The sequence below is a fragment of the Mustela lutreola genome, chromosome 6 (assembly GCF_030435805.1).
Source record: "Mustela lutreola isolate mMusLut2 chromosome 6, mMusLut2.pri, whole genome shotgun sequence".
NCBI classification, from domain to species: Eukaryota; Metazoa; Chordata; class Mammalia; order Carnivora; family Mustelidae; genus Mustela; species Mustela lutreola.
The window spans coordinates 120194531-120204574 of NC_081295.1; the positions used below are offsets into that span (position 1 = coordinate 120194531).

Consider the following 10044-nt stretch of genomic DNA (forward strand, 5'->3'; position numbering starts at 1 on the left):
TGGAGGGGAATGTCAATTTCGGCTCCTGTCCTCCCTCGGGAGCTGGAGACGGGAATCTTTTTTCCAATTAAGTGCGGGGCGACGTGGGCCCCAGTATCCCCGCAGAGGGGGCCCCGAGGACAGCGGAGCTGAGGACCCTGGTTGCTGGGTCTCGGCCGCGGGACGTCCAGCGCTCCCCTAGTCCGCGGCCCTGGCTCCTGTCCTCACTTCCTTCCCTTTCTGGCTCCTGCTGTCGGAGCGGGCGGACGTGGGGGGGAGCGGAAAGGGCGGGAGGGCCCGGGAGCCTGGCGGGGGGGTAACGGGGGGTGAGGAAAAGCCGAGGAGGGGACTCGGTCCAGGGACTCGGTTGGGGACCGGAGACCGACGGGAACAGCGGCCCGGGATCCCTGCTGCTCCCACCACTCCCGAGCAGGTCAGAGCCAGAGCACCCTGTGACCCTGCCCGTTTCCGTACTCGTGACCCCCCATCCCCAAAATGCACCAGGGATCCCCATATTCCACTATTGTGTTGCCCCCCCCCCCCCCGCAGGACTCCCATACGGTCACCTAGGCACCTACCCGCGTCCCTCCCCTCCCCGATCCCCCGCGCCCACCTGACTCTCCACCTGCACCCCCCTCCGTTTCTCCCCAGGAGCCCCCATGGCCCGACCCCGCTGATTCCTTCACTCGGCCATGCTCCCGCGGCCCCTGCGGCTGCTTTGGGACACGAGTCCCCCCGGGGGAGTCGTGCTGAGCAGCTTCCGGAGCCGAGACCCCGAAGAGGGTGGGGGCCCAGGTGGCCAGGGCGTGGGCGGGGGGCAGGAGGAAGAGGAGGAGGAGGAAGAAGACGAGGTGAGACGCGAGTGGTGGGAAGTCGGGGAGGTATACATTTCGGAGACTCTCCACCTTGGTCTCGTGCCTCTGTGTCCCTTCATCTCTTCCTCCCAGACTCAGTTATTTCCGCGCCTCTAGCTGGGTGTCTGCCTGTCTGCCGGCTGCGGGGAGTCCCGGAGTTTCTGTGGTTCCCCGTGGCAGTGTGACTCAGGACCTGCCCGCAGGAACCGTCCCTGTTCCTGCCAGAGCGTCTGGCTCTCTGTCCTGCGAGTCTCTGTCTCTCCCTGCTTCGGCCTGATTGTGCCTGCCTCTCTGGGCACCGTGTCTTGGTCCCTGTCGCCCTCCTTGTTTTTGTTTGGCGGGGAGGGGTTTGTTTCCACAGTAACCGGCTCCACTGACTCTGGGATTGGGGAGGGAACCCTTCGATTTCGTGACCCCTCCCCCTCTCCCGCTGGGCAAAGAGTGGAGGCGGGAAGCCCAGGTTTTTGGACTTTGGAGGGTAGATACCAGGCCGAGTTGGGGTGGGGGGAGGTGTCACCTGCATTCCTCCGGGACTAATGGTGTGGCCAGGAGCAGGATTTGGGGCCTCAGGAGGGGCCAGAACTTGGATTCGGGGCCCCGAGGCCCTGGACTCTTGGGTCCGGAGACTGGGTGAGGGCAGGGTGACTGGCAGGGCTGGTTTTTCGGGATCGGTTGGGGGAGGGGCTGGGGCCACGTGACTCTCTGAGTCTGCCGGCGCCCCCCCCCCCCATCATCCCAACTTCCCCTTCTCCTTCCTGTACTGGGATTGGAGCCGCCACCTTGAGGGGGGTCTCCCAGCAATGAGGGACCGGGGAACGGGGGCTAAAGGGAAGGACTAACTCCTGGGGCTTGGTCAGTTCCTGCGGGGGAGGGCGGAGCTTGCGGCTGTGCCTGTGACTGGGGTTCCAACTTATCAAGGCCTCTGCCTCTGGTTTTCTGCCTCTCTTGCTTCTCCCTCCTATTCTTTGCACCTTGCTTCTGTGCTGTGTTGGGGTTCAGCTCTGGGGGGAAAGGGCTACAGCGGTCTCCAGACCCAGGGTTCCTGCGTTCCACCCGCCCCCCCACTGCCACCCCCTCGACTCCACCGGGCCCTGAGGCGGCTTGGGGGGGGCTGTCTGGGCCCCAGTGGGGGAGACCTGGGGTCACCAGCCCCCCCCACCCCTCGCACTCGCTGGTACTGTCCCCCGCCACCACAGGTGAGGGGTACAGAGGGAGGAGTAGGGCCTGGGGGTGAGGGCTGGGGGCAGTGGGGGGGTGGTGTGGGACTGTCTGACTTCCCTTCCTTACTCCACCAGGCCCCTGTGTCTGTTTGGGATGAGGAAGAGGATGGTGCTACCTTTACTGTCACAAGCCGCCAGTATCGGCCTCCCGATCCCTCGGTGAGATCCTGACTCAGGCTTCTCATCTCTGACCCATCACCTCCCAGTGCCTCTTCCTCTGCCCAACTTTTTGGCCAGAGTGCTAAGTCAGAGGTCTGGAGAACTGAACCCATGTGACTTAGGTCAAGTTTTTGGCCCTCTCTGAATCTTAATTTAACAAGCCTGGACCATTTCCTAGGTCTGGGATATCCCTCAGAGATCTGGAGGCTGAGTTGGAAAAAGGGTCAGTGACTTTCCTCTGTCTCCCCCAGGCCCCGACACCTCCCCCACGTTCCTCCAGAAGGCTCCGAGCCGGCACTCTGGAGGCCCTGGTCAGACACCTGCTGGATGCCCGGACATCAGGGGCTGACGTGACCTTCACATCAGCTTTCCTGGCCACCCACCGGGCCTTCACCTCCACACCGGCCCTGCTAGGGCTTATGGCTGACAGGTCAGGGTCATAAAGGGCCAAGGGTTGTGGAGGTGTCTGGACTTTCTGAAGCCAGGAAATCCCACCAAAATAGTCAAAGCCACCGGGGGTTTGGAAAAAATGGGCAGATAGGATCCCTTCTCCTTCCCAGGCTGGAAGCCCTTGAATCTCATCCTACTGGTGAACTAGAGAGGACAATAGGGTGAGTGACCTGTGGCTGCTGACCTCACCGATGCCTCTGGCTGAGCTGCAGCTTGATCTCTGACTCCTGGCTTCCCGCTCTCCCAGGGTAGCCATCTCTGTACTGTCAACCTGGCTGGCCTCTCACCCTGAGGATTTTGGCTCTGAGGTCAAGGGTCAGCTTGACCGGCTTGAGAGCTTCTTGCTTCGGACCGGGTATGCAGCAGGGGCGGGTGTTGGGGGGGGCAGCGCTGACCTCATCCGCAACCTCCGGTCCCGGGTGGACTCCCAGGCCCCCGACCTTCCTAAGCCCCTGGCCCTCCCCGGCGATCCCCCTGCTGACCCCACGGATGTCCTGGTGTTCCTCGCTGACCACTTGGCCGAACAGCTGACCCTGCTAGATGCGGTGAGACCCTGACCTCTTACCCCATGCCCCCTGCCCCCTTGCTAACCTCTCCCTGACTCCACATCCTTTCCTTGCTTCCAACCCTTCCTGAACCGGCTCCCAGGCTCCTCTGTCCACTCGGTTTTGACTTTTCCCCTGTTGCCCTTGATTGTTACCCTTCAAACCCCACGCCCCTGCAGTTCCTTGGCCATCTGAGATCCTTGCGCCCCTGATATCGGAGGGCTGACCTCACTTGACTCTGAGATTTAACGTCTGCCCTCTGTCCTGCAGGAGCTGTTTCTCAGTCTGGTCCCCTCTCAGTGCCTGGGGAGCCTGTGGGGTCACAGAGACCGGCCAGGACATTCCCACCTCTGCCCATCTGTCCGAGCCACTGTCACACAGTTCAACAAGGTGGCTGGGGCGGTGGTCAGCTCTGTCCTGGGGGCTACCTCAACCGGAGAGGGGCTCGGGGAGGTGACCATTCGGCCACTCCGTCCTCCCCAGAGGGCCCGGCTCCTGGAGAAGTGGATCCGTGTGGCAGAGGTAAGAAAGAGGCTTGGCCCTATTGGGGACCCTGGTGTAGAGAGAGGTCCCAGAGCTCAGGCCTCCCTTTGTGACGCCCCTACCCCTACCATAGGAGTGCCGTCTGCTCCGAAACTTCTCTTCAGTTTATGCTGTTGTGTCGGCCCTGCAGTCCAGCCCCATCCACAGGCTTCGAGCAGCCTGGGGGGAAGCAGCCAGGTGGAGAGTCTGGGGCACTGGATGGGAGCTGAGGGCTGGGAAGAGGCGTGGGGGTGAGCTTGGCCCAGCCTCACGGCTATTGCCCTCCACCCCCCCAGAGACAGCCTCCGAGTCTTCTCCAGCCTCTGCCACATTTTCTCTGAGGAGGATAACTATTCCCAGAGCCGGGAGCTCCTCTCACAGGTGAGGCCCTGCTCGCTGGCGCTCGCAGCTGTCCCCACCCCTGACCCACACCCAAACCTCCTTGTTCTGTCACCACCAGGAGGTGAAGCTGCAGCCCTCTCTGGAGCCGAATTCCAAGAAGGCCCCGAGGTCTGGCTCCCGGGGTGGGGTGAGTGACTAGCTGGGGGGTGGTTGTGAAAGAGGAAGGAGTGTGTGTGGGGAAGGGGTCTGAGGGATGGCTAGGGGACACATAGCAGGGGGTGGGGGGTGGAGTTAAGTTTGTCCTCCGAGGTCATGGGACAGGAAAGTGCAGAGGGATAGTGGAGCCATCAGAGGGGGGGTGGGGCATGTGGCTGATCCTGACCTCTGACCTCAGGGTGTGGTCCCATACCTTGGCACCTTCTTGAAGGACCTTGTGATGCTGGATGCAGCCTCCAAGGATGAGCTGGAGGTCAGTGGCGTGTGTGTGTTCATGTGTGCGTTGTGATGAAGGAATGAGTAGGCCTTGGGGTCAGACAGACCTTCCAGAAAGGTGCTGCAGGCTGTCAGCCCAGAACTCCAGGGCTCGAACCAGACTGTCAGCACCCTGGTTCTGTCACTTGGGCAGGTAGCTTAGCTTCTTTGTGTCTCAGTGATCTGTAAATGGGAAAGCAGCGAGAGTGTCTGCGCGGGTCTGTTATTATGAGAGTTGGGTGAATTACTGCTCAGCAGGTGCTTGGAGCGTGCTTGAAATGTAAGCATACGTAGCCTTTGTTAAAGAAACAGATACTGGGGTCTTGGGCAAGTTCCTCCTTCTCTCTGAGCCCTAATTTGCCCAGCTGTGAAATGGACATCACTCGTAGGACAGGGTGACGGGGAGCAAGGGGAGGGGCAGAGGACTGAGAGACCTGGTGGCTGGAGTGTGTGTGAGGCGGACGTGGGTGGGTGTGTTCCCTCCGTGACAGGGTTGGGCCTCACTCCATCCCCCTTATTCTTGCAGAATGGATACATCAATTTCGACAAGCGGAGGAAGGTGAGGGGAATGCCTGGGCTGGATGCCAGACAGCCCTAGCTGTGTCCCAGGATGGGGAGACTGGGGAGAGTCAGGGGTCCCTGAATTTTGGCTCCTTCCTAGGAGTTCGCTGTCCTTTCTGAGCTGCGGCGGCTCCAGAATGAATGTCGTGGCTATGACCTCCGACCCGATCCCGATATCCAGCGGTGGCTTCATGGGCTCCGGCCATTGACAGAGGCCCAGAGGTGATAGACTGGATGAGGTTGGGACTCCAGGGCTCGGGTTGAGTGTGGGGATCAATGTGTCACATCCTGCCCTCTGCCCACTGGTCCTTCTCCCAGCCATCAAGTGTCCTGTGAGGTGGAACCAGCTGGTACCAGTGACCCTCCTGCCCCGCGTGTGCTTCGGCCGACGCTGGTCGTCTCGCAGTGGACAGAGTGAGGGAGTCAGCGGTTGGGGGGTAGTGTCCTGGCGAAGCTCCTTGGGAGAAGAGCCCTTCTTCCTCTGACCCTCCCAATCTCTCACTACTCCAGAGTTCTGGGCTCTGTTGGGGGACCCACTCCCCTGGTCTCCTGGGACCGCCCCAGCGTGGGGGGAGATGAGGCACCTGGAACCCCTGCCCCTCTGCTGACTCGGCTGGCCCAGGTGAGCTCTGTTCTTGACCTCAGACCTCAACACTGACCCTGCCTTTGTGAACCTTTCTTCCTTGACCTCTCTGCCTTCATGCTGGTCCCCCATGTTGTTTGTCCCTAGCACATGAAGTGGCCGTCTGTCTCATCTCTGGACTCTGCCCTGGAGAGCACTCCATCCCTGCACAGTCCGGCTGACCCCAGCCACCTCTCTCCCCCAGCCTCCTCTCCAAGGCCCTCTCGAGGTCACCGCCGCTCCGCTTCCTGTGGCTCCCCACTCAGTGGGGGTGCGGAGGGGGCCTCCAAGGGGACAGGATATGGGGGTGGGGGGTCTGGGCCAGGGGCCTCTGATTGCCGAATCATCCGAGTCCAGATGGAGCTGGGAGAAGATGGCAGTGTGTACAAGAGCATCTTGGTGAGGACGCTGCGGGCTTGGGGGTGGGGGTGAAGGAGGATGCCTTGTGGGACTATGGGTGTTGTCTTAGGTTTGAATAGCCAACGGGGAGGATAAGTCTAGTTTTAGTTCTGACCTTTGGTTATGGCAACTATTTTATTTAGAAAATTTTTTTATTTCCATTTTTGAGAGAGAGAGAGAGAGCTCATGCGCATGAGCCTGCACGCAAGTGGTGGAGTGGGAAGGGGCCGAGGGAGAGGGAGGGAGAGAATTTTAAGGAGGCTCCACACCCAGCACCCCAGAGCCCAGTGTGGGCTCAATCTTGTGACCGAGATCATGACCTGAGCCAAAACTAAGAGTTGGAAGGTCAACCACCCAGGTGCCCCTCAGCTATTTTATTTTAAAGGCTACTTGGCATTAGCTGCTGCACCTTGAATTTCACTTGTTTGTCAGAACCTACAGCAGTTTCTTCATAGGGAAGCAGTCCTATGTTATTGGACACCGTGGAGTACAGGGAGCTACCATATAGGGTTTCCCTGTTCATTCTGAAGTGTTTGACATGGGTAACCACGTCTGGTTGGGAATCAGTGGTTAGAGCTGAAAGGGTGGAAAGCAGAGGTGATGGCCAATTTGTTGCTCTTTTGGCCTCCTGTCCTACCAGGTGACAAGCCAAGACAAGGCTCCAAGTGTCATCAGTCGTGTCCTTAAGAAAAACAATCGGGATTATGCGGTGGCTTCGGAGTACGAGCTCGTGCAGCTGCTACCAGGGGAGCGAGGTCAGAGGCCATGAGGGAAGGCAGACTCTGGAAGAGAGTGCTGCCCACTTGTGGTGGTTGTGGCGGGAATGGCTATGTCTGTTCTTGATGCTCCCTCTCTGAACACACAGAGCTGACCATCCCACCCTCGGCTAACGTCTTCTATGCTATGGATGGAGCTTCACATGATTTCCTCCTACGGCAACGGCGAAGGCCCTCTACTGCTACACTGGCTCTCACCAGCAGCCCTTCTGCCTCAGGAACTCCCCCAAGTGAGGGAGGAGGGGGTTCCTTTCCCAGGATCAAGGCCACAGGGAGGAAGATTGCCCGGGCCCTCTTCTGAGGAGGAAGCCCTGCCAGCTCAGCAGAACTCCTGGTGACCATACCAGATGTGGGGAGACATCCTGAATGGTGGTGGTCATGTTGCACTGGCAAGAAATCCAGAAGGGTGGCCAGACACCCTGGGGCAGTGAAGTGCCATTGGTTCACCAGACGGCCGAGAGAACCAGCTTTGTGGGAACTAGTTATCTCGGTAACCAAGCTGGATACCTGTGTCACCTCCCTACTTTCCATGAATGCAGCACACAGCTAGTACTGGAAAAAGGGATCAGTTCCTGATTCCTGGCCACATCCTAGCATGCCAAGGGCCAAGGAAAGGCCTATAAGGAGGGGGAGAGGAAAAGCCTAGAGGCTCTGAGCCCTGGGGAGAGAAGATGGCAAGAAGTGGGTTCTAGTAGGAGTTCCTTTTCCTACTCTAGGTGTTCCTGTCACTGTGACACTAAGATAATAAACCAAAACACTACCTAAATTTTATTTCCCAGTCCTGTCCTTGCAGTGTATATGGTCTAGCAGCTGGGAGTTGGGGTGGGGAGATGGCTGGAAGTGGACATCAAGGAACAAGAAAGGGCTCAATGTTTTCTGTCCCTGTTGCTGAAAGCGAGGTGTTGGTGAAAAGTTTCCTCACAGTAGTGAATTCCTCCCCAGTAACCTCTCCAGCTGGGTCCTTTTATTCCCTAAGTTTTTCCCCTCCGTTGTCACCCACATCAAATACTAGTCACCCAGTTAAAGCAATCAGTCTGAAGAACGACCCCCGGTTGGAAATCTGTAAGAAACAATTTTAGGACAAAGAAATGGAAGGCCAACTTTGTGGGTAATGTGTAAACTTGGAGGATTTGACAACATCACAAAGCTTTCCATGTTGGATTTTAAATCACTCTAAACTACATTCAAACAAATTCTAGAAAGAGACTGACTGAAGAGAGATGCCAGGGCTTTCTGGAGGATGATGACAAATCATAGTGAGGAGGGTCACCACATTCCGTCCTGAGATCTCAGTTTAGGTTACTGTGAGTTCTGTAATTAAACTCATCTTTCCAACAATTGCTGTGTTGGAAATGCTCTTCTCAGGTTTCCTGAAGAGCTGTGCCAACCAAGGTAAGGAAGAATTAAGGGTTGCATATGGGCAAGAAGTAGGTTTGGGACATGTCAGATTTTAAGTTGTAGGAGAGAAGAAAGGAATACTCTGTTGCAGAGAGATTCCAAGAATTTGGACCAGACAGAGTAATACACGCAATATATAAATAAAGTGGAAGGGCCCCAGATAACGGAGGGAGACAATTATGACAGAAAGTGGCTGATCAGAAAACAGCCAGATGTTTTCACATTTTATTAGCTACAGTATAGACCCTAGAGCTGCCTGATTCCCTCCCCTTCCCTTCCCCCCATCACAGGGTCAGGCCTTCCCGGAAGCCCCCGCCTTGGCTGCCTGTGCCCGCTGGAACTCCTGCTGCAGCTGAGCCAGGGTCTCCCTCTGTTGCTCTGACTGCCGCTCGAGGTCCCGGAGCTGGGATTCATATCGCTTACTGAGGAGAGAGAAGAGAGACAAAGCAAATGAGAAATTCATGGGACTTATTATTGAGAACACTGAAGGCAAGGAAGAGATTGATGGAAAACCTGACATCTGGGGGAGGGTTTGTTGGAACTGGACAAGAGGAGGTTACCCGGGAGCTACTCTACAATGGCTCCTCAACCCCTTCACGCCAGCGGTGTCAGGTGCATTGCAGGGTGGCAGAACAAAGACTCACATTTCAGCTGTGATATAGTCCAGCCTCTTCCCCACGGTGGCCCGAGCCTCTCCCAGCTCCTGTTTGACCAGCACAGGACCCAGAAGTTTAAAGACCACGTTGGATCCATCTAGCAGGGCCAGCTCCTGATGAAGGGAGGGGACATGCGTGATCAGAACCACAGCCGGTACAGGTCCCTCCTCGCCCCCACAAGTCCTCTCTCACCTCCTTCACGATATTATTTTCTGTTAGTTGCGCCTCAAGCTTCTGCCGCCCTGACATGGATTTACTCAAGTCTGGGGGTTGGGAAAAAAAAGGCTTGATTAGAAACCTCAAATGGGCCGCCTGACGCCAATCCTGGTAAGAAGAAAATGGAGCTGAGGAAGTAGACAAGGATGCCGCGGCAGGTCAGTGGGTGGGGAAGAGCACTGTGATGGGGAAGGATATGCACGCGGTGCCTCGAGTGAAAATCATTTTCTTGGCTTGGCTTTGGGCTGTGAGTGAAGGGACTGGGGTGAGGCCGCACCGACCCTGCTCCCTTACCCTTCTGTAGCTGCTGATATTTCTCCACTTCTCCCTGTAGCTTCTTCTGGATTAACTCGGCCATGGCGGGGACGAAGGCCTGCGGGGAGCGGGAGAGGGGCGCTTGGTCTCACACTGTGGAAGGTACCCGAACTTCCCTTTCGGCCTGGCCTGAGGAAATGACAGCACTCTTGAGAGGCAGCCTCCCGGAGCACCGCAGCCTCACCCCGTCCGGGAGAGCTCTCTACTCTGGCCCTAGGGCGTGGCGGGCGCAGCAAGACCCCAAAACCCTCAACCGTAACCCAACCCTACTCACGTTCTCCCTTCACTATTACTAAACCTGGAAGTAAACAAAGAATGCTGGGAAAAGACGGCGCCGGAAGCTGTCTTCTGACGCATGCTGGGAACTGTAGTTCTGGCTTAATGAAAGGCGTTCCGCCAGAAGACTGGACTCGGGATATTTTAGGCAAGACGGGGACACGAACCCGGAAGAAGAATGCGCACCGTTACTTAGGCCCCAGCTCCAGACTACCTTTCTTTCATTACTCCGGCATAAGCTGCTGCTCCAGATTGCTGGATCAAGGCCTGCCCCGCCCCTCGA

At 57.6% G+C, this 10044-nt stretch overlaps 2 protein-coding genes across 4 annotated transcripts; one reads left to right on the plus strand and one right to left on the minus strand.

Annotated features, from left to right (window-relative positions):
* The first annotated feature begins 260 nt into the window (after positions 1-260).
* On the plus strand, positions 261-7671 carry RGL2 (ral guanine nucleotide dissociation stimulator like 2). The gene is made up of 18 exons (XM_059178640.1): positions 261-412; positions 631-830; positions 2129-2212; positions 2464-2642; positions 2773-2823; positions 2910-3207; positions 3478-3729; positions 3824-3927; positions 4026-4110; positions 4190-4258; positions 4466-4540; positions 5069-5101; positions 5204-5325; positions 5422-5517; positions 5614-5725; positions 5834-6124; positions 6765-6879; positions 6990-7671. Exons 2-18 carry the CDS (start codon positions 672-674, stop codon positions 7199-7201), a joined length of 2337 nt encoding a protein of 778 aa, XP_059034623.1. The 5' UTR covers positions 261-412; positions 631-671; the 3' UTR covers positions 7202-7671.
* Positions 7672-8475: 804 nt separating this feature from the next.
* PFDN6 (prefoldin subunit 6) lies at positions 8476-9811 on the minus strand. 3 transcript variants are annotated; one of them, XM_059178675.1, is made up of 5 exons: positions 9760-9811; positions 9465-9614; positions 9147-9217; positions 8943-9067; positions 8476-8720 (listed from the first exon to the last, which is right to left on the minus strand). In XM_059178675.1, the coding sequence occupies exons 2-5, from the start codon at positions 9526-9528 to the stop codon at positions 8591-8593; spliced, it is 390 nt and encodes a 129-aa protein (XP_059034658.1). In that variant the 5' UTR covers positions 9529-9614; positions 9760-9811; the 3' UTR covers positions 8476-8590. The 3 variants fall into 3 exon arrangements, with proteins under 3 accessions (XP_059034658.1, XP_059034659.1, XP_059034657.1); XM_059178676.1 differs by having other exon boundaries at positions 9465-9543; positions 9760-9793; XM_059178674.1 differs by lacking the exon at positions 9760-9811 and having other exon boundaries at positions 9465-9753.
* Positions 9812-10044: the final 233 nt, after the last annotated feature.

Bases quoted from the DNA above. Each gene is read 5' to 3' on its own strand.
- RGL2 (XM_059178640.1), top strand. From the start codon at position 672: ATGCTCCCGCGGCCCCTGCGGCTGCTTTGGGACACGAGTCCCCCCGGG. The intron at 3,928-4,025 runs GTGGAGAGTCTG...CCACCCCCCCAG, and splicing joins GCCTGGGGGGAAGCAGCCAG to AGACAGCCTCCGAGTCTTCT. The intron at 6,125-6,764 runs GTGAGGACGCTG...CTGTCCTACCAG, and splicing joins GTGTGTACAAGAGCATCTTG to GTGACAAGCCAAGACAAGGC.
- PFDN6 (XM_059178675.1), bottom strand. From the start codon at position 9,528: ATGGCCGAGTTAATCCAGAAGAAGCTACAGGGAGAAGTGGAGAAATAT. The intron at 9,218-9,464 runs GTAAGGGAGCAG...CCCAACCCCCAG, and splicing joins ATATCAGCAGCTACAGAAGG to ACTTGAGTAAATCCATGTCA. The intron at 9,068-9,146 runs GTGAGAGAGGAC...TCCCTTCATCAG, and splicing joins AAAATAATATCGTGAAGGAG to GAGCTGGCCCTGCTAGATGG.